The sequence below is a fragment of the Fistularia commersonii genome, chromosome 12 (assembly GCF_037954325.1).
Source record: "Fistularia commersonii isolate RoL2024-O1a breed Wild chromosome 12, RoL_Fcom_v1.0, whole genome shotgun sequence".
Taxonomy (NCBI): Eukaryota; Metazoa; Chordata; class Actinopteri; order Syngnathiformes; family Fistulariidae; genus Fistularia; species Fistularia commersonii.
In genome coordinates, this window is record NC_141295.1 from 15,456,567 (window position 1) to 15,480,273 (window position 23,707).

The 23,707-nt window shown below is 40.5% G+C and overlaps 1 protein-coding gene across 2 annotated transcripts; it reads right to left on the reverse strand.

The window, feature by feature from the left end:
• On the reverse strand, positions 1–16,044 carry LOC147228967 (uncharacterized). 2 transcript variants are annotated; one of them, XM_086157360.1, is made up of 10 exons: positions 15,835–16,032; positions 14,781–14,972; positions 14,542–14,640; positions 13,668–13,688; positions 13,498–13,577; positions 13,021–13,117; positions 12,843–12,938; positions 9,463–9,687; positions 7,572–7,663; positions 1–437 (listed from the first exon to the last, which is right to left on the reverse strand). In XM_086157360.1, the coding sequence occupies exons 1-9, from the start codon at positions 15,866–15,868 to the stop codon at positions 7,611–7,613; spliced, it is 897 nt and encodes a 298-aa protein (XP_086013486.1). In that variant the 5' UTR covers positions 15,869–16,032; the 3' UTR covers positions 1–437; positions 7,572–7,610. The 2 variants fall into 2 exon arrangements, with proteins under 2 accessions (XP_086013486.1, XP_086013488.1); XM_086157362.1 differs by lacking the exon at positions 7,572–7,663 and having other exon boundaries at positions 15,835–16,044.
• Positions 16,045–23,707: the final 7,663 nt, after the last annotated feature.

Below are 23,707 nucleotides of genomic sequence, written 5' to 3' on the forward strand. Positions count from 1 at the left end.
TGTCAGTGCAAAACTTTAATACTTGACGATGTCACACCAGACCAGCGCGAGTACAATACACAATGTAAACACAGAACAAGAAACGAGTTCTCTGTGTCCACTCGTTTTGGAAGTAAGGTTTCAGAGATATCACGGATAAACATGAATGAAATGAGAATAATGTTACATGGGCCGTGCCAAGCAAAGTAGCTGATTATTAGATAAGTCATGATAAGAAGTTAATTATTAAATACAAGTATGATGTGAATATATTACATTTACAAATATGGAGAATGCAACATCGTTATCATTATTTTTAGCTGTATTATTATTATCATCATCGAATATGCACCAATTGGATAATAACAATTGGAGAAACAGGAGCTTAGACGACAAATATGATGACTAGAGTGCCCCTTTGTGCCGAAGTTGCTGTAGCTTCCAAGTGCTTCTCCGCTCTGAAAGGGAAGGAAAAGACGAGTTCAGAGCGGCGAAAATAATCCCGTCCCGCAGCCTCGTGTGCTGGAATCACCTGCTTTTTCCACTTGTAACTTCTGCTTTAGCCAAGTTTATGTGGCCTTTGCCATGACCTTTGAGCTCTCGGGAGAAACATCTGTTTGAGGAAAAGGTTAGTTGACATAATCCTCCTCCGATTCTATTGATGTGATTTATGCCCGAGCTAGAAGTGCCTGCAAATCAGACACATCCCCGAGGGTGATGGGGATGCAGCAGGACCGGGAGTCACCTCAAGAATAGACTAAATAATTGTGGTTATTTTAAGACAATGGCTACTAATCTTTTATTCGCATAATTTTAAACATGACACCTTTCCCAACATCTAAACCGCACGGTCCGTTCTGGAAAGGTTCCCTCACAATCTCTAAATCTCAGCTGCTGCCAATATGAAGGGATTTGGTTTTAGGTGAGTCAGGTGATTACCGTGGTTCAGGTTGCAGGTAATACTTCATTATCTTAGGCTATGTGGCTTTGCTGAGTTGAGCCGCGGGTAAAGGAAAAGATCCGAGGGGACCGGTCGGCCGCCGGAGCGGAACACAGATTCATTTTGACTTGTTTTAAGGACATTACATCAAAGTTGGATCAGCCTGGAGTTTGTTTTTACACTTTAATGTTGAGTGTGATTCCTAATCCAGACCTCCATGGGTTAATACATTTGATTTCCATTGATCATTTTTGTGTGATTTTGTTGTCAGCACATTCAACTGTGTAAAGAGCAAAGTATTTCATAAGAATATTTCATTCATTTAGATCTAGGATGTGTTTTTTAAGTGTTCCCTTTATTTTTTTGAGCAGTGTATATTCATCCCTTTGAAGATAAAACTCACAAGGGCAATTCAAGTTGAACAACTCATCGTGGAAACCGAACTTGTCATTGCTGTTCGGTTGTAATATTGCAATAGAAATGAAGTAAATGTTAATCACGTTATTCATCACCGCATGTAAACTGCATGCATTTTGTGAAGTCACGTATTTCCTCGACAAAAGACAGGGCAAATAATGAGAGCGATGATAACGCTTGGTTTGTTTCTTTCTCTGGATTCCAAAGGACTCAAATAAAATCCAGAGTTTAGTAAAGTCATTTGAATATCATTTCACTTATTGTAGAGTCACAGAAATGTAGAATTTCTCGAAGACAGTATCTGAGAAAAACACTGTATGTACATTTTCCAGACATGGAGTGATTTGAGTCGATCAGAGTGTCGTCAATAAACAAATGTGTCCGATGTGCATTTTGAAAATTATACAGAAACGAGCTGCAGCATCGGCACTGTTGTGGAAAATAGTTGCTTCAACCTCCCCTGTCTGCTCCTCCTTCTGATGAACGTCAACATACAGAATCACTGAACTTCAATGAACTGCTCCATTCAAAAGAATGTTTTTTTATAATATATTGCTAATCATTAAATGATCAAAATGAGAAAATTAGTTAAAAAAATGATTCCAAAATAATATTAGGACATTAGATTCTTTCACTGACTGACCTGTGTTACCCCAATTTGCAGAGAAATAGAAGGAATTTTAAACAAAACCCAACAAATAATTTAGGAAACATAAATATTTTGCAGACCATTCGTCATAGCCTGAGGCACAAAGAAAGAACAGGTAAATATTTTCGGCTTCTTGGACAGAAACGCCTACTGTGAAAGTAGTGCATGTAAGGACCTATCGTGCACTGAATGGGGATCATCGGGGAAGCTGCATGGGGTCCTCGTGCTCTGTCTTTAAGGAAGAGGACTTTCTTTCACGAAAATGTTGACGCAGTAGCTTTTAAAGCGAATTCTTGGTTAGTTCAGGTTTTGTCTTGTTAAGTGATCAGTGGACTGGATCGGGATACGTGTCACTTCGGCCAGCGCGAATTCACTTCTGCAAGAACTTGCTTAATGACAAGCAAAGAATGTGAGAGGAGTTGACTCTGACATTGAGCTACATTATTCTCCGAGCAGTCAATGTGCACCCTTTAATTAGGTTTGTCTGACCTACGACCTCTGTAACAGACTTCTACCAGAAGCCTCGGCAGATGAAGGACTGGAGCAGGAAAAGGAGACACCCTTTGCTTTGGACAAAAAAAAATAAATAAAGTCAAGGAGAAAGGAACAAAAGGGAGGTAAACACAAAGTATGCCTGCTGACAAAGGTTGCGGCATCAACAATACACACATCTGCCTCGTGTACCGTTACACAATGTGAAAAAGCCTTGCTTCCCAGTGAAAATGATGCATATGACCTTCTATGTCGGCCTCGCAAAGAAAAGGCCCACGGTGAGCTCATAACAGACTCGCTTATATTTTTCTGTAAATGTGTTTGACAGGCTGGAAAAAGCAGGTGTTAAAAAAGGCGTCAAAGTAAATGCATACACGGCATCTAATCCTGGAAACCACGGCTCAGAGAGAATGAGCACACTTTTATAACCCTGCTGTGACATCTAATCTCTTTTTATGAATTAAATAAGGATCTGAATCACAAGGACAGTGGAGGTTCTAATACAATTCATTATCTTAAGAAGTCACAAAGTTTTTGGGGACTGAGGTAAAAGAATAGTGAGCAAGATCTGCAGTGAGGCTCGGAAATTCCTGAGAAATTAACGACCAAACGAACAAACAAGCTGAGATATTGACTAAAAATCATCTGTGTTTTAATCTTTACCTTATATATTTCTTTAAATAGCCACAACTGAGCTTCTAACGGCTCAGTTTGGGAAATTCGCGGCTTATGTGTTTGTACTCAGTACATCTTTTTACAATTTCCTGTCTTAACATGACACGCAATGTAATGCAGAAGAAGCGGTTCGGTGGCCTTTTAGGGACGTTAACAACATATTTTGTCTGACACGTGACCTGCATTTATTTATAAGATGCGCTACCAAGATCAGACAATGTATTTCAGGCATGTCCAAAGTCCAGCTCATGTTCAAATTTATAAATATTATACCTGTCATAAAATCAATACTAAAATCTAATGTGGTCCGCCAGCCTGTTTTTCTATTTTGTATTTTTGATCTGAGTCTAACATTGAAATAATGACAAACACAGAATTTCTCCTTTTTGATAATAATACAATTATACATATGGCCCTCAACGCTTTATACTTCTGAATAATATCACATCAACATCGGTTGTTTTCCTGATCACATGTTTTGAAATTAAGCATTTAATAGTCAATAATATGTAACATTTCTAGATATGTTGAATCTTTTTGAAACATTGTGTTCTTTTCCCAGACAGACCTTTTCCTCATTTTATCTCGTATTCACATATGAAAGACAGATTTTGGTAAAAACTATAGATTCGTGTTGCCCTTTGTAAACCATGTGCAATCAAAAACATTTCATGAAATAGTTCATTTACATTTAATGTTAATGTTCAAAGAATGTCACCAAATATGGCTTCTCTTTGCAAAAAGTTAGGATACCCTTGACATACATAATATGTTTGATTCCCTGCATTCATCTAATGTTATAGAGACTTAAACCGATACACAGACGACGTCACTCCTCCAAACTTAATGGTGTATCTTCAAGATATTCAATGCCAGCGTCAGAGTGGCAGCAGCTGCACTCGTGGCCCCTCTAATGACGCGAGCGTAATAGCTATTTTCACAGCTTCGTAACTGCACGCTTAGCTTTTCAATTTCTCCACCGAAATGTGATGGTGTGCGGTAGGAAGTGCGGAGGAGAGGGCAGAAACCGGCCTCCACCAGATGTTCCCTTCTTGTCGTGTGAATGGGAGTGTCAGCCTGCGCTTTCTGGCAGTCCCTCCTTCTTGTAAAGCCGCCCAGGTGTAACGGCCAATGTGAACCACATCAAACCTCACAAGGTGGAACTTCCTCCCAGTTATTATGAAGATCCCAGACTCAGCACAATCACGATGATGCTCTGTTCAAATATTTGCTTACATATGGACCAAAAAGTCAGTGAATTACCGATATAAAAGAAGAATTACCGGTTCTACCGGCATGCATGTAGACATAAATTGGAATTTTTCAGGTGCGATTTTTGTAGACTTTACACATATTCTCGTGACCTTTCTCTGAAACGTCACTTTCCAGCCATTTCCAGCGAGAGGTTCCGCAAATAAAAAAAGCTGCGTTTAAGTAATTGCCAGCCTCATTGTCTCGCACGGTAAATGTCAGCGTGTCGCTCTCTTTCGCTCGCCTCCTCCTCGCTGTGAAACATTCATCCCGGCCGACGCGAACCGTTTCCTCCGTGAAACATGAAAGCCCGGCTCCAACTGGAAAATAACACGGCTAAGATTCAAGGTCTCAATTATGCTGCTTTAGTTTACGACTTGTCAGCTCATATCTATTATCCCGCATCACAAAACGACACGCCGCCTTTCAACTTGGGTTTCCAGCTTTCTCATCACTACCTGAACCAGGTGGGAGCGAGTGAAGAGTTCACTTTTTCCTCCGAAATTGAGTTATTCACTGTTTTTGCAGCATCAGTTCATTTTTTTTTTTTGTTTTACTAGGCAGTTTGACATTTTCACGCGGTCAATAAATACCTTTTCTGTTATGAGCCGTCCGAGGACGAGAAATTCAAATCTCTGCCCAAATGCGATCGTGGTTTTTTTTAGGTGTGATATGTCATTACAAAAACAACGAGGTGGTTGCAGGATTTATAAATTTCACAGTACTGTGTGTGAATAGCAAATTCACTCAGAAATAAAATGAAACTAAAATGAACTAATGGTTGTTCTTACATGTACGTTCATACAGGTAGCATTGTGGCACATAGGCTTTTTAGCGTTCTCTTTAAAATCACGCTAAATACTCAGTGTGTTGCATTAAACTGTCAAACATTAAACAAATTGGAAATTTGCAATTTTTAAAGATGCAAAAGGATCTTAAAATCATTTGTTGGGACAGGATCAGTATCAGTCATTTGGCAGACGCTTTTATCCAAAGTGACTTACAAAAAGTGCAATTCAGACAAAGAGTGCAATTCTTTTCCGGAAAGATCCCCGCCCAGGTGCTTTCACGCCGTGGATGTTGTCACTTCACATTACTTAGCGGGTTTGCGGTCTAAGTTTAAATCCAATGAGGGTCCTCAGTTGCATCAATCCTGTCATCGATGGACCCGGTTTTTGGAAGATTTTGAAAAAATCCCTGGCATTCCAGTAATGTTTGAGTATTAAAAATGAAAATGTCGTGGCTACTTTTGCGTACCTGGAAATATTTCAGATACAGTTTCACCATCAGGCGCCGCGGCCACTGAAGCGTTATCTCCTGTTACTAAGTGCACGGGTATAAAGACTCACAGAAAGAAGACCGACCTTTCCTTAAACTAAGATTCTTTAGATTTCTCAAGCTGCTGTTTTTGTGTGAAGGTAGATGATCCGTTACTCAAACACAGAGCATCTGAGCAGGCAGCCTCTCAAATGTGAGCTTATCATCAGCTGTTAAGAGCTGTTTGAATTCCTCGCTCCTAAATGCAAAGGCAGAGAGTCACAGGTGCAGATGTGGATCTGAAGTAGATGATGATAAGATGTGGGGGGGGGCGACTCGTCACTACTGCCGGGGAAGGAATCTCATTAAACAAGGACAAACGGAGCAAACCTGGGGATTTCAAAAAGCCGAAGCAATGAGAGCGAATATCGTAGGAATCGGGAAATAAGTTTTTCCGAGGATGCCGACTATTTTTTTTATTCAACTCACCGAGCAAAGCTTGGATATCGATTTTTAGTAAGAATTCCATTAGCCACTGGATCAACAGTGTCACCCCACTGGAAGCATCCACTGCTTTGTTTGTTTAAAATCCCATGGTTATTTGCATCTTGATTATTTGCAATACATTTATTTAGTAATGTGAAGCTCAATATGACTATTTTAATCGAAAATTATCTCAATCATGCTGGTTTTGTTAGGACGCAGCAAGCAGCGGTTTGGGGTGATGCCATAGGGCGGACTTTGGGGGTATGAAACCAGGCCTTGTAAATGGGAAACAATGAGAATTGGTCTTTGCTGAACACGCCCACCATCCCCAAAAGATCCTGGTGGCTGTGTGATGTTTTATGGCGTCCAAGAAATGTAGTATCACCCCAATGATCCCGTCTGCTTTTCTTCTCTTCAGGTTTTATGGCATTTGTTTAAACGCAGTCGTATCACCGCACCCCTGACTGCAAGAGGGCTATAAATTGGTATTGTTTGGAAGATTGTCACAGCCGTATCAAAAAATAAATAAAACATCAATAATTAAGAAAAGTAGAAGAATTAAGAATACATTTATCTATAGAATTTAGAGTTTATAAAATGCCAGGAGTCAGGATGAAATTTAACATATTTAACCTAGACAGAAGACTACAGAGATTGACATGGGCTAGAGGTGGAATTGACTGAGAATTATAAAAAAAAAATAAAAAAAAATGTGATTGAATACAGTATACCCTTGTTTTTCACGGTGGTTAGAAACCTTAATTTTTTTTTTTACAATTATTACAAAAATTAAATCGTCCTTATGTTTTTTTCTTCCTTTTATATGGAACGAACGGAAGATTCATTAATTCCGTAATGCCGACCTACAGCAGCTTTTACCTTCCCTTAGCATGTCCAGAAGTTTAACTTTATCTGCGATAGATAGCATCTTCCGCTGCCTTTTGGGCCCTGCCGCAGGTGCTTTTGTCGGTCCAGAGCGTTTTGTCAACATTACGGGTTTTAGAGAAACTCGAAATTGCAAGAGAATTTGCACGTACGTAATGTAAATTTGGCAAGCTGTTTTACGTACGTGCACATATTAAACTGCAACGTTATTGACGCGCAGGTAGAGAAGAAGCGGAGTGACTTTTTAGCCAATCAGAATGCAGAACACAGCGCATGATGCAAATCCCTGAAGTAGCCAAACCGTGAAAAGTAAACTGCATTATAGCGAGGGATCACTGTATAGCATTCAATCACATTTTTTAATTTTTTTTTTTTATTCTTTTCATATCCTTAGTTTACTAAAGGCACATTTGCTGACTTCATATTCCAAGATGCCACCGATTTGTGTGGTGACTCTTGACACGCACTTCAGGGTTGGAGCTCTCCTGTTACCAACACCTGAGCTGGCCGAAGGCTGAGGGGTGCCGGCCGGGGTCTTACCATGTTTTACGGAGGGAGGGATGGAATAGGAATCCCGTCTCACATCGGGCTGTCGAGGGAAATTTTCCCAAAGCTGTTTGTCGACTCTGAATCTGTTCAAGAGACGAGCGAGCGGATCGTAAGCAGGCGGCAACTCGGAGAGCCAGGATGTGAAAATGCTTGCTGAGATTTGCTGTGAATCCTTTGTTTAAAGTTAAAGGGCCTGCAAATGAACAGGCGAATGATCTGCAAACCAACTGTTTCTTCTTTAGAATTACTCAACTAATACAACTGAGAGCTTAAACTTAATGTATTTCAACAGTGAAATGACTGTATATCCCAAAATTGTAAAGGCTCCAGTTTGCTGATATCAATATAGATCCATGTAAATGTAGACAAAATCACGTATGGACGATCAGAAGGATGTTGAAACGTTGCTTTCACAGCTTGTCGCTGTTTGTACCACATATTTGGAAAGAATGAATTTGTAAAACGAAAGGCGGGGACCTTGAGCAGAGCAGTGACGGGAATAAGCCTTAATGTAATGGAAACATGAAAACATCTGGAACGGTGTGACTCAGGTGGTGGGAGCTGAAAGCTCCTGCTTCGGTTCCCAAGCAAAAAAGACGCTCCCCGCTGCTCATGCTTCGTCCATAGTGGGTTAAATGCAAAGGGTGAAGCATTTCCAAATAGGGACAAAAAAGGTCAAAATGAATTTATTTTATATTGTTTTATCTTTATTTATTTATTTTTATTTATCATTGTTATCATTTTCAGGACTATTTATTTTTATTTTCATTATCATATCATGATCATATATTTTCAATTTATTACATCTTTATTTATTTTTTTTATTTATCATTGTCATCATTTTCATGACCATTTCTATTTTCATTATCATATCATGATCATATATTTTCAATTGATTTTATCTTTATTTATTTTTTTTATTTATCATTGTCATCATATTCATGACTATTTATTTTTATTTTCATTATCAGTTCGTGATCATATATTTTCAATTTATTTTATCTTTATTTATTTATTTTTATTTATCATTGTCATCATTTTCATGACTTTTTTTTTTCATTATCATATCATGATCATATATTTTCAATTCATTTTATCTTTATTATTTTTTTTATTTATCATTGTCATCATATTCATGACTATTCATTTTTATTTTCATTATCATTTCGTGATCATATATTTTCAATTCATTTCATCTTTATAAATTTTTTTTATCTATCATTGTCATAATTTTCATGACTATTTATTTTTATTTTCATTATCATTTCATGATCATATATTTTCAATTCATTTCATCTTTATTAATTTTTTTTATTTATCATTGTCATCATTTTCATGACTATTTATTTTTATTTTCATTATCATATCATGATCATATATTTTCAATTCATTTTTTATCATATATTTATTCCCCCATAAAATAATGAGAGGTGAAACAAGTAGAAAGTAAAAAATGTTGTACATAAAGAGTTGGGCTCTGATTTCTCAGCTGCTACCTTATAAAATAAACATTCAAATGCGGTTTGGTACGAATGTTATGGTAATTTTTTTTTTTTTTTTTTAGTAAAAGCGGGATGACCTCTTCCGTCTGTTGCCAAGTTTTTTTTTTCCTTTTTTTTTCCCTTTTGAGCAAGCTGACTCACCTGTTCCAGGCACAGAACACACAAAGTAAAATTGTCTCGGCAAATTGCGGGAATTCGGCCCCCCCTGGAAGAATCCGAGCAGTTTTAAGGGTAATAAAAGAGAATCTGAATTGAGTGCAGACGCGTCGAGATAGTCATGCAATTAAAATATCAAGTTCGGAACAGGCCTTGAAAGACCCTTTAAAGTGTAAGAGCTGCACAGTTGGACATTTTGGAGAAAAAAATACTTCAAAACAAACCTTTCCCCGGGGTCACGCTGTTGCTGTTGTTCTCATTGACCTCCTTCAGCGACTCCACTGAGGTCTTGTTGGAGACGATGCCTTCGTCATCAGTTTTCTCCTCCATGTCTGGCTCTACAGGTGCAGAGGGAGTCGGCTCTTTGGGTTTTTCCTCCGAGCCGCTTCCAGACGGACCCAGAGCCGCAGACTCGGCGTTGTGATCGTCCGCGGACTTCTCACCCTCAGCTGTGAAGGACAATAAAAGCAAACGGCCCTTTCAGTTGTTCCCGAGGACATAAACTCACTTTTTTTCCCCCTAAAATTGATTGACTCTATTGGAAAATTTTTATATTTTACAATATTTTAATATTTTAATATTTTACAATATATATTTATATATTTATTATATATATTTATATATTATTACAATATATATATATATATATATATATTATTTCACAATATTTTACAAATTGATTGACTCTATTGGAAAATTTTAATATTTTACAATATTTTAATATTTTACAATATATATATATATATTTATATATATATATATATATTATTTTACAATATTTTACAAATTGATTGACTCTATTGGAAAATTTTAATATTTTACAATATAGAGGCACTTGTAAATTTATTTTTAAAAAACGTGAAAAAATCCAGAAAAGTAGAATTTTTGACCTTCATCATCTTTACGTCTGTGACGGTGCAGATTTAGCAGTTTTTGCCCTATATTTTTTGCACTCTCTCTGGCAGGGGAGGGGGGTTTTCTCTCAGGCTTTTGAGGAGGCCACCATGTTGGTAATGAGGCGGCTGATTACTGAGCAGTTCCTAATGAGCCACAGCCATGCAGCTGTTGAACGCTGTGGGAAAGTCCAGCAGCCCCGTCATTACGTGACCCGGGGTTAGGCCCAGGGAAAGGGGACCCCGAGCCGGGAGGAAGGCGGCCATTGGGGTTAGGACGAATCAGAGGTCGGCTTCTCGGGCGCCGAATTTCAGAAAATCATCACGGTTACCTCGTCGGCGGAGGACGATGGGAGGTCAAATAACCCTTGAGCAACACACTCGGACCGGAAACCCTCGGTGATGAGATGCAACGGACTTGCAACATTTGCAAGTCACCGGAGAGTTTGGAGGGGAACTGAACAGAGCCGTTTTTTTTTTTTTTTTAAATATCTCCCCTTTTCTTGATTCCCGAATGTGAACCAAAATCGTGGCCATAACGGAGGTACTAAGACAGAAGCGAACATCGGGGTTTCTTTACCGAGTAGATTCATTTACCTCTAGTGTGTTTACCAACAACACAAAAAGTGTACTCTTCCTGTACTTGTGTATAAATATTTCAGGGGGCTATGTTGGCCATTTTGGATTTTGATCGATGGATTCATTCATTCACACGTTCCCTATACTGCTTATCCTGCACTCAGGACGCCGGTCGATCACAGGGCCGCATATAGAGACACACAACCATTCACACACTCATTCACACACATTGAATGAGTGTGTGAATTAAGGGACTCCGATGAACCTCCTTCATGCTTTTGGACTTTTGGAGGAAGCCAGAGAACCTGGGAGACAAGGACAGAACATGGAGTCTCCACGCAGAAAACCCTGTCAGAATTGAACCAGGGACCTTCTTTCTGAGGTGGAAGTGCAAACCACTGCGCATCCTTGCGGTTGGTTTAAAATAAATATATTTTAAGAACAGAACATCAGACACCAAGGACTCAGCTGGGGTTCAATGCAGCTTTACCTCACTTCCTATTTAAACATGGTTAATTCTATGGTTGTTTGTTTTTTACATAGCTACTAGACATTTTTAATTCTAATTTTTATCCTCCCTTTTCTTAATAGCGTGTTTATTTATACGTTTACCTGACTTTTCAATGTTGCCAGGCAATTTTTTTTCAATGTCCTTCAGAGGTATAATAACCCATGGGAAAATTGGAACCGTTTTTTGAATACAATTGCAATTTTTGTGTCTTACCCTGTCAACCTGTTCTGTAGAATGTTATAATCATTTTGCGTAATTCATTCTTTTAATATTTGAGAATGAGGTGAGGGTCAATCGTGGGAATTGAAACTTATTTGCCTGAAAATTCTTTTAATACAGCCGCATGAAACTTCAGAAAAAGAACGACAGGGTTTTCAACAAAGTTGCACTACAGCTTGCACTGTTGCAGCTGGGGCTATAATTATTGTGTAAAACTTATTTTCTGAAGTGAGAACATTGCGTTTAGGTCACTTCCTGTTTCTGACTAAATGTGGAATTTGCCGTACGCAGGGTGGTTTATTTTGTCATTATCACGCTGGAAATCGAACCAGTTTAAGAAATGTCTCCCAGCTCTTTCATAGTTATTAAGTTAAAGCAAAAGTAAGTTAAAAGTAAGACTTAATGCTCTGCTGTGAATGTTGCGAATGACTGAAATCATTTATGCGCTGGGAGAAAAGAGAACTATTTGAGAGGGATCTGCTGTTCACGGCGCCCGGAGACACGCTCGGGCTCGAACCTTTCGCCGCCACTCTTCTCGGACAGCCTCCAAGAAGAGCGCCATTACAGGGTGGATGTAACGGAGGAGAATCACGAAATTTACTATTCCACGTGTGCTTGAAATAACTCAGATCGGCTGTTAAGCTAATAATGCGGATTTAGTCTCCGAACCAAATATAAGAACGGTAAAATGCATCCTAAGAAGCCGAAGCCTATTTTTCACTCGGTTGCAAAACTGACAGTGAAGAGGCAGTGGATGATTTGGGGACCAGGTTTCTATTTCCACCAAGTGGCGGGTTTGGAGACTGCAGGAGGCTTTTTCCAGAGGAGTCCATAAATTGGACGTTATCACATATTTCTGTGAAACAGAATTTGTGAGGGCGTTGTCTTTTTTCGCACGTTTCCAGATTTCCTTGTCATTCATCGGTTCTCTTTAACGCTCAGCCGAGCTATTTCCCCTCTCATTAACGCATCTGAGCTAAGCGAGGCTCTCAAATGAACATCCTGTATATTTTTGAACCGCCGGAGGAAACAGGAGAACCGCGCAGACACGGGAAGAATATGGAAACTCCGCACAGAAAGATCCGGCCTGTCGAAATCGAACCAGAGATCTTCTTTCTGTGAGGCGGAAGCGTTAACCGCTGCCCCAGATAGATTTGTTTTACATAAAATAAATCATAATCAAATGCTAAGAATAAACTGCGCAGCAGTGGCATTGAGGTTAAAGTCTCCACAGTGCTACATTAAAAGTCTGATGCTTTGAGTTGCTATAAAAAAATTAAACCTGCATTTGTTCTTGAAAAACAGGAAGAGACATACCACGCTATTGGCACACAGTTCGCTTTGTCTTGTCACATCGTTTGCCCGTCTTTCTGTTTTATTTTTTTCTTCATGACCGATTTACCTCGCTCGCCGTTATCTTCTGCATCGCTTTCGTTATTTGCCTTCCCTTCTTGGGACTCCTTTTCAGTAGTTTCCACAGCGGTGAAGGTTTGCAGCCCTGCGACAAAACAAAACCGATTTGAGCGTCTGTTATTTGTCATTTTTAAACAAATACAGATACGGGACTAACATTGACCGACCGTTCTGATTAGACGAATCGCCGGCGATATCGGCGTCGACGGCGCTGAGCGGGACGTTGGCCTCATCCGGTCGGGAAGGAAAGTCAACAGAGAGGCGCTGCGGGGAAAGGGGATTCAGAAAAACACAAGAAAATGGCATTTTACCGGAATAAAAAAAAAAAAAAAAAGTGACCAGACCCTCCGATGCCCAGTGGCTTATGGATCTTCTTTATTTGTTTTTAGCCAAACTTGGCTTCTACAGATACCGGGTGGTCAGGAGAACTAAGCTGATGAGCTGTTAGAAAACAATTTTGCATGATGATTATTATCAAGCAAGACATCACGGTTTATTCTTTTAGCCTCATTGAGCCTCTCAGACCTGGACCGGCGTTTTTCGAACCACCATTCGAACCAAAGCAAAGATGCCTGCCTCCCAACGTCAGACATTAGCGTCAATATCCCGTTGCGGCTCGGAGAATATCCGTGGTCCTCACTAACCCGTCCTCGGCGTCTTGTAAGGTAGCAGATTACACCGACGCCAACGGCCACCACGATGATGATGATGAGGATGACGATGCCTTGACAACGAAGAAAGGCAACGGTGTTTACTTGCAGTGGAAAACAAAGTGATGTCATTTAAGAAGCACAGGAAGGAAGAGGTCACTCACCGGTGTTGTCACTGTGGGACACTGTCAGAAATGACAAAAACGATAAATATTGTCAGTAGATCTTTGACCACCTGATAAAGCTGTTCATATCTGAACACAGTAGCTGGAATAGGGAAGTCGAAAATTCCCTTAAAGTCACTGGGGGCTTAGAATAAACCTTCCAGACACTCAAAACTGTTCCACTGTATTCACCTGCTATTACTAATAAATAAGCAAAGAAGTTATCAGGTCCTTCATAGACGACATAATCACAAACCCCAAACCGACACACACTCGAACATCCGGAAGGAAGTGACTAATGAAGAAATAAAGAAGAATATTAACCACCGTTCAAAGACAACCGGACTATAAGTATTACGACATCATCGTCTCAAACCGCATTTCATAGGTTATGCTTATCTACTTGCTACATATATCCTGATAAACATATCACTTTTATTGTTTTATTTTTAATTTTCTTTTAAATATGTGTTTTGTGGATAAGTATATGCCAGCATGGTGGCCTTGAGTGTCAAGTAAAGCACCTTAAATGTATTACTATTATCATTATTGTATATACATATAGTGTATAGTGTGTGTGAGAGTGTCTATTTGCACACGTATTTATATATATGTTTATATACATATATATAAATAGCTTGCAAAGGTTTTTCTAAGCTTCAAGGGGCTTCGGTGATTTTGGTCCCCTTGTAATTCTTTTATAACAATCTCATTGAGTCAAGTTTTCACAAGACTTGAGTTTGTGACTCAGTAGCGGAGAGGACGTTACAAATAAGCTCGTGTTTATTTTTGGAAACATCAGAAGCTGAAGTGACTCCTTCTAATTTCCGTGCGAGTCAAAGCGGCCGACTTATCAACCTGCTTTTCAACTCACCTTTTTTATTCCCGTCTCTGTTTTTGGTGGTGGACACGGTGGACGTGGGTTTAGATGTGGTTATATTTCCTATCAGGTCTTCATCCGTGGTGACATTATCTGAAAGATGCAGGTTTCTTATTTAAAACGATATAAACTCCCGGTGAATTAGCTCAGATTCTTGATCTATGTGTTCCGGTTTTGAACAAAATCCTTCATGAGGCGTACAAACTTGAACGTTACGGAAGATCACATCTCACCTTTCACCTTTATCCTGGGATTTATGGAGTTCATACTCATGGTGAAATCGATGCTAGAGCTGGAGGGGGGCGCTTCCGACGTGAAATTACTTTCAGCTGTCGTGTTTTCCACGTCTTCTGATGGAGTTGTGACGGTGGGTAAAGTCATGTCCACCTGTACCTGGGCCGCCGTGGCAGAAACCATGACAACCCCTGCAGAAAGTCACAACAGCATTTTTGCACGAGATTCGATTAAACTTGATTATGACAGGAGAAGTTGAGCGTCAGAGACGTGACATTTTGTCTTTGGTTGATAACAGGGGTCTCAGAGTCGCGGATCTCGGAAGAATATTTTTTGGCCCCCTTGCCTGAAATCGAATTTTTGTGTTAATGCGGCCCGCGCTTCTTTTCTCACATGCATCTGGGGGTTTTATACAGTGGGTTTTAAAAAAAGATGGGCAAGAAAAAAAATGAAAAAGTAACTCTGCGATGTATTTTTTGCTTCAAAATTTGATATCAAATTTTTTTGATGAAAAAACGTCTAGTGACATTGTTAACGCTTTTCTTTTCTTATTTCTATAAAAAAAAAAAAAAAAAACCGATGGGAAAAAAAAGGGGCAAAATTAAAAAGATGGATTTAATAACCAGAATAGCCTTGTAAACATTATCACTCCTTTTATACATGATACGTATCAATATTCTAATAAATTCTAGTGGCAAATTTTCCCACAGTGACAAGATTTCCTCTTTGAACTCAACAATATTTTTAGGGTGTAATTTTGTAATTTCATCAATTCTTTTTTAATATTCATTTTTAATATTAATTCGTCATGTAATTTTCAAAGGAACAGTTCATGACATATTAAGATTTTTATCATTTACCTGTTTGCATCCTTTACACCAAAACAAAGGAAAAATTTGGACTTAGTGTTACTTCTAGGTAATGATTTTACTGGTCCGGTCCCCTTGACATCAAATTAGGCCGTATCTGGCCCCCTGGTTTATAATATGACATAAAATAATGCAATATATATTGTATTATATCAGTAAAAGTAGGAAATTTAAAGAGGCTTACCTAAGATAAAGATGGAAAAACCAACCCTCGGCATTGTGCGTTTTTTTTTGGCAAAACCGTTACTTTGTGAAAGTCGAGAAAGTCTCTTTCCTCGGGTCTCTTTTTAGCAGCAGCTGCGTTTTAACACAACACCTTCCTTCTTCAGTACTGAAGAGTCTCGACAGGAACCAAAAAGAGGATCAGAGCTTCTTACCAAAACAGGTTGTATCAGACGAGCGTTGCTCAAGCAGTGAAACCGGCCGGAATCAAACAGCTTATACGTTGCTTCATACTCTTCTCTTTTTGTCCGACATTTTAAGCCGTTTGCTTTTAGTTAGAAACCATTTCCATATAGTTTGACCTGAGAATGATTATGATTTTTCAGATATTGCATTTTATTTAATCGGTCGTTCGATCCGTATCGTTCATCGGCGCGTTTTTTTTCTTTGGGTCTCGCAAAGATTAACACAGAAACGGTGAAATTATGTTCACTATTTCCACTTATGCAGAATTAGGAAATTTAGTATGTACAGTACGTCTGTATGGCATTACTCTCGTCCTTTCACTAGATGTCGCTGTGGCTAAGGGAAAAACCAGCAGAGTTGGTCAACGCTGTTTCACTCTCCTCACCGGGTTTTGGGCTCAAGTTAAATATCTTTTTTTTTTACTATGTAGCTGCACAGAAAATAAAAACTACCCGCATGCAACAATTGAGAGAAGCATTATATTTACAATTCTGTAAATCCGCCGTTTATGCTGGAGGATGCTGCGGCGGGAAGACGAACGTCTTACGACCCCTCGCCGCGACCCCGTCGGGGTGACTCGTCTTATACGGGTGGAGTCGTCGCAAGCGTGCATGCGCGCTCAGCCCCGTGGGGCCCTTTTATTACTGTTTATTTCCCCACGCCAGTCGTAATCAGTAACAGGAATCGCGTTAACCGCCACCCCGGTCTCTGGCAGGTTCCACGTGGACGGCCGCCTCGCCGGGCCGACCGAGACCCGTTCGCGCCGGCGACGAATCGGGAATTCGCTAATCCTAAAAAGAAACCCCCCCCCCCCCCATCTGGCTTCCTCCGGGGACACCTATCCTCTTAGAGCGCGGGCATCGACGCCCGGGCCCGGACGAGTGGACGGGGAGAGGAAAGGAGAGGAGGAGAGGAGAGTGTTTCTCTGTGTATCTGTGTGTGAGAGAGACAGAGAGCGAGGCGAGAGAGCCGGACCACCCACCCGGCGGATTCAGAGGCACAGGATTCACAGCCCATTCTGTTGACCTGCCACACCGCCCCTGCTCTGGGCAAGGCCCTCCCCAATTGTTCCGCTTGCTAACATGAGGAGGGGGGTTCAGCGAGGGGGGACGGGGGGTGGACGAGCAGTAAACAGTGGGCTGAGCTTCTCTCCTTCAGCGCACAAAGGGGCTGAATTGTGTCGGGGCTGGAGCACTTTTTAGAGTGGCCCTGTTATGGGGCCTGAATGAAACATCTGTGGAGGCTGAGCCCGAGGGAGAAAATGCTATTTTGCTGTTCAACCACACTGACAACCTGTTTTCTCTTTCTTCGCCCCCACCTCTCAAAGAAACACCCTCACCTCGCTGATATTTCTCCCCCCCGGCCTTGTAAAACCATTCATACTGTATACGCGCATTTGCGCAAACAAGCGACGAGAGAAGCAAAAGTGACGTCGCCGGTCCTTTTAACCGATTTCACCTGACTTGTTCACAACGCCGAGAAGTTAACGCATTAAATGCAAATAAGATTACACGTAGGTCACACGTGACCCGATATCTAAATTTTAATAAAAACAACTTATTGGGTCTGAGTTATCAACTTACTGAATTATTGAGTCTGCTTTGGAGAGAATGTGTTAAAATGTCATTCCACTTGACCATTTGAATGGAAAGTGGAGCTCAGTTGGAATATAGAAACTGCATTTAAGACTTCTTATATTTATGAATGTATATGTATAGATTTGATATAAATTGATCCCATGCCAGATATTAAAAATAATAAGAACAATAACAATAACAATAAGAACAACTGTATTTATCCTGAAGGAAATTGTTGTGCCAGAGTTACAAGAAAAATAATGGTAGAAAAATTGTATAAACAGTAAAAAATAAAAAAGGAGAGTAAGAAATACAAAAAAACTATAAAGTGTCTTAAGTAACAAGTGAAAGATAAGGAGTGCACAAGAGTATGAAAAAATATTGTACATGTAGCTGTTATGAAATATTACACAGTTATGAACATATATACAGATAAATTATTACAGTTTAAATTATTACAATTTACTGTAAATGGGCGAGTTTTTGTTTTTTTTAAGGTTTTGAGATTTTAATGATACAATAATAATGAATGTGGGCAAACATGTCAGCTAATATTTAAAAATGAGTGTGTAAGTGGTGAAATGCATAACTTAGAAATGACAAATTTTTGTTTTTTTTTCCTTATATTCTTATCACAAATGTGGCTGCTCGCTTTGGATCATCGCTGGCCTGTTTGTTGATCCCCGAATAAGGGCTTGCTGATATCCAAACTTGTGAGCCTGCGCTGGTGTAGGTGTGTGTGTGTGCCCGCGAGCTGCAGACAGCTGATGCCAGATGGATGCGTGCAGCGGGAGCGCCGTCATCAGTGTCGGCCCCCACTGTTTGTGCTGCAAGTCCATTCATCAACATCACCCCCCCCCCCCCCCCCCCAAGTCCAGAAAGAACCCCCCTTTTAGTCCCTGTTTCCCAAAAGTCTCGCTCTGCTGTAAGAAGCTCAAAGAAAAAGACTGCTGAGACATTTCAGTTTAATTGAAGGGGAAAGAAAGATCCTTGCTTACTTCCTGGTCACCCATTTTCTTTAATCAATTTCCTCCCTTTGGTCTTATATCATCTGTAATTACTTTCCTTTTCCCGCCCCTTGTGCGTTTCTCCTGGGGTGCGCACACAAACACACACACACACACACACACACACAGTAGAGGACACACATAAGGTATTGCCTGCCGTAAGCAGGCAATACCTTTGGCATCAATACTCTTTACCCCCCTTTGGCTCCTCTGGCCTGAACAATGGAGAAGGCCCACTGGCTCCAGAACCCCACTAAGCAACCCCTGACCCTGCCCATCTACTTTACTAAACCCCTGAACACACACACACACACACACACACACACACACACACACACACACACACACATGGACAGCCAATGTCCAAACTTGAGGGGCCAATGTATTGACTTACATTAATTTCCTGAAGACAGTACTTTTGCAAAACCTTCCCTCTTCAACGCAATCATTCAATCAATGGAAACTTTCATCTCATCCCGACAATGATTCTTGTGAATATACACACACACACACATATAAACACACAGGTTTGTGCAGCCTTACAGTAAATAAGGAGACAATCACACATGCAGTGAAGTGGGGGAGGAGGATGAGAGGAGCGCAGATTCGGGAGGGAAGGAAGACTCTAAATACCAGCTCAGCTTGTAATCACTGGAGTTTGAACTTTCAAGACTTCTGATGCAAAGAGGTCAAGAAGCCAAAACACTCATTCGCTCCTTTCTTTCTTCCCCGCTGCTCCCTGTCACTCATTTCCCTGGATAGGTTTCTCTGATACCCCCGAGCCGAGACGCGTACAGTGACTCGGGGCCGCGCGAAAACCAGCGATCGATCTCCTCGGGATCAGCAAAAAAAAAAAACAAACAAAAAAAAAACAATAAGCTTGTTGTTTTCCCGGAAACTGAACACATGAGCAAGAGAAATCCATCACGGCAAAGGTTTGACTCCCTCCTGCGCTCGACGCGCGGTAAAGACATTGCCAAATGGAAATTTTCTGCAAGAACGAAGCTTTATTTGCATACGGTTCTCAAAGGAATTTCGTTTGGATCTCAACTTATGTGGGGAGACGGGGAATATAAATGTAAACATAAATCCCGTCTTAACCTCGGGACATTTGTGTACATTTATATAGGCTGGATTAAAAAAAAAAAAAAAAGCCCAGCAAATTATACCCCCTTTATTGGACTTCACATTCCCCAAAATATGACCACCCAGAGGACACGGCCCATACCACCCACACACTATTGAGTGGATTAATCACTCAGCTGATGCTTGTGTGCTCGATGAATGAGGCGGCTTACACTATTGGCAATCGTTACCTTGCTTGATGGGGAAGCGAAACATCAGAAAGTCTTTATAAATAGACGATTGGAGAAGAAGAGGAAAGGTGTTGCCCGCAGGCAACAACCGCATCGTAGATGCCGAGGAGAGCGCTGTTTCAATATTGTAAAATATAAAAACCCCGGGAGGAAATGTTAGTGTGTGGGGAAGACAGGCCCGGAATGGGCTTCCAGTTAGTCAGCAATGTGGTGATACGGATAGAAGTAAACAGTGGTGTCAGCCAGAGGATAGTGCTGCAACTAATAATCATTTCCAATATGATCTAAACTTTTGATGATCTTTAGCTCGTCTGTTATTTAGTACAAAATGTCCAAAAGTAATTGGAAAAAGCCCGTCCCAAATATCTCGCACACGGAACCTGTTCCAACAAACGGTCCGATATTTTCACATCAATATCAAACACACCAACAAACAGTCAGATTTGGAAAGTTTCAGAGTATTTACCTAACATTTGCTCCCTCAACAAATTCTTACTATAATAATGTTGATTATAAAGATGACGGCTCAGGACGGCTCAGATTTCTTTTGTATTGTATCGTGACAGCGGTAGTCTTATCTTATCCATCTATCTATCTATCTATCTATTTATCTATCTATCTATCTATCTATCTATCTATCTATCTATCTATCTATCTATCTATCTATCTATCTATCTATCTATCTATCTATCTATCTATCTATCTATCTATCTATCTATCTATCTATCTATCTATCTATCTATCTATCTATCTATCTATCTATCTATCTGTTTAACACTGTTGCTGTCACTTTATATATCTACAGGACTGTCACAGAAAATTATAATATTGTGATAAAATTCTCTATATTCTGTAATGTAATAAAAAAAATTACTTTTGCATGATATTCTAATATTGTAAAAGAAAATATCATACAATCTGGATTCATTACATCAAATGAAATATTGCAAGCCTTTTATTATTTTAACATTGCTGGTTATGGCTTACAGCTTAAGAAAACTCAAAATATGAGAATATCATGAAAAAGTAATTTTTGTTTTTTTTTAATTGCATCACAGAAGATAAAGAACATCATATTCTAATTTTCTGAGACAGTCCTGTAGATATAAAAAACAGGAACGAGGAACTCGCTGCACGTCGGCTGTCAAAAATCCCACCATAGCTGCAAATAATTTCTGCATGTTCTTCCACAGAATCCACATAAAAAGACACGCAATCATATCAGTCTCTCATTCACATGTCATATAAAGACGTACAACCATTCAGTCTCTTATTCACATGTCATATAAAGATTCACCCTGTCATTCACACATCCGGCCAATTACGGATCTCCGCTGAACCTCCTGCATGTTTTCGGACTGTGGGAGGAAACTGGAAAACCTAGAGGAAACCCACGCAGACACGGGGAGAAGATAAAAACTCCACACACACACACACACACACACACACACACACACACAGAGCCAGGGACTCACGTATTATTATTACACATTTCACTTCTTACCAACGTCATACACGACCCAAAAAGGTAAAGTCAGTGATTGATATTTCTAGAATGGCACCAAAACACATACCGTCAATATGCAGGCGCCAGAGAAACCATCTGGTTCACACTCAGAAGTAGCGGGCGGTTGTATTGCTCTTTCTGATTACACGCAGGACGAATTTAGAGATCAACTGAAACGTATAAAAACGCTTTGCTGTTTCATGCAAATCTTCAATAGATAAATGTCGGCGCGTTCTTCAAGCCAAGATCATTATGAGGAGAGAAAATACAGCCGCTGTCCAAAAAGATTAATCAGACCGTTTGACGCGTCCGTAGCGGTTTTCGTGTTGGTCGTACATTACGGTGATAAAAGCGGGAAATTTTGCGTTTTTTTAGCTTTCGTGGACGATGTTGTTCGCGATTGACATCTCAAGGTGAGGGAAGATTTGGGAACCGGGATGATTTATTGCTTCGACTGCACGTAAAACGGATCATCATCAATCAAAATCGATGACACTGATGACAGTGCATTTTTGGTCGGTAATTGAAGCGATTTATCAAAAAAAAAAAAAAAAAAAAAACGCCAAATATTTGTGGCCTGAATTCCGTGTAAAATGTAAAAATGCATTGTTTGTTTTTCGCTATTCTCCAGCGTTTCCTGGACCGAGGGTCGATCGATCACTTAAAATCAAATGCAATTCAACCAATCAGTTAAGAAAATAATTCCAGGGTCAATCATAAGATACTTGCTAGTTTGTCGTGTTGATATCCGTTGCCTTTCTATTTATATTTCTATCAAAATAAATATTGTATCTATTTGGCTTATCTTACCCTCGTACTCTCCTCACACACACACACACACACAACGGGGAAGTGCGCACGCACACACACACACACACACACACACACACGATTGATGTGGGCCTTCTTATGTTAGATTAAAGAGAGGAGAAAAAAAGAGACAGCAGGAAGGAGACGCAAAGGACAATGCAGATTTTGGCCCGATAAATTCTGGAGTATTTTCAAGATTCTAATGTGCAAATGATATCAGTATATCAAAACAGTATGTGTGGTCACATGGCGACATGCACACGAGTGTGTTCGCACACAGCCGTGCCCACACACAGACTCGAAGTATGCGCACACATCGGCTCTGTGATTGGAGCCTTTGGTCTTCATCAGGTCAATCAGTGAAACTGTGAGACCTGGAGGCTGCGAGGCTGGATGTCCTTCTGCTTCCAGACTTCAGTGTGGCCTGTTCCAGTAACTCCTGAGCAAACACAGACCTCCGAAAAAAGCGAATGATTGTGCGAGAGGAGCGAACAGAAAGAAGGGGCTGGTGGTAGGAGCTGGGAAACCGGCTCTGTGTGGGGTAGGTGAAAATTAGAGGGTATGACCTCATTGTCATTTACTGTAACGCGCATTACGCCGAATTCGTCCGGGTCGTCGGCCCGGCCGTCGGCTCTGAGGCGCGACCTCTGCGTCGGACTTCGCGCGCAGGATGTGCTCCGCGTGCGATCGGTCGCCGGGGGATGGGCTCCGACGCGGGATGGAGTTTTGTTCATTAGGAGACGTTTGTTGCCGCTATCACATCGGGGCCCACCTGCGGCCGTCTCCGAGCATGTGTATGTATGCGTGCATGTGTGTGTGTTGATCGCGCGCATCTGCTCGCTCGCATCCACACACACAATGTGGAAGCCCACCACAGGCAGAGCAGCAGAAGGTGCACAGATGTGCCTCTGGCTAAAAGCAGAGGTAGGTCTTGCATTCAGAAGTGATAGCTCTCATATGGCATATGGCAGTAATACTGGAATCTGACATCATTTCCATTCTGAAATGTACAGCCAACCAGGGAAGACAGATTGTAATGCTATTTAGTGTAGGGAGAATATTCATGACCTTTTAAAAAAAAAAAAAAAATGAGGTCAGTTATGGACACTGATAAGAAAAAGAGTGTAATCATAGCTCGTTTTTGCTTCGCTGGTGGTTTGCGTGTCAGCCAGTGATTGATTTTGTTTGTGTTGGGGATTTCAAGACAAAAAAAAAAAAAAAAAAAAGAAAGTATAGCCTTAATTCGGCACCACGTGACGAGGAGGAGTGCGATCTCCTCCTTCACTCCGGGCCCCTCCGCATGGACACGGCCACCGCTCGGGGTTTGCAAAGCACAATCGAGTGTTTCCAAAAGCCCGAATGCGAATGATAAATTATATTTCTGACAAGTTTAAATTGAAGATCTTTTTTAAGTCTAATGAGCATAACAGAT

Bases quoted from the DNA above. Each gene is read 5' to 3' on its own strand.
- LOC147228967 (XM_086157362.1), bottom strand. From the start codon at position 15,868: ATGCCGAGGGTTGGTTTTTCCATCTTTATCTTAG. The intron at 14,973-15,834 runs GTAAGCCTCTTT...GACTTTCTGCAG, and splicing joins TTTTTCCATCTTTATCTTAG to GGGTTGTCATGGTTTCTGCC. The intron at 438-9,462 runs GTTTGTTTTGAA...CTTCCCTTTCAG, and splicing joins CAGCGTGACCCCGGGGAAAG to AGCGGAGAAGCACTTGGAAG.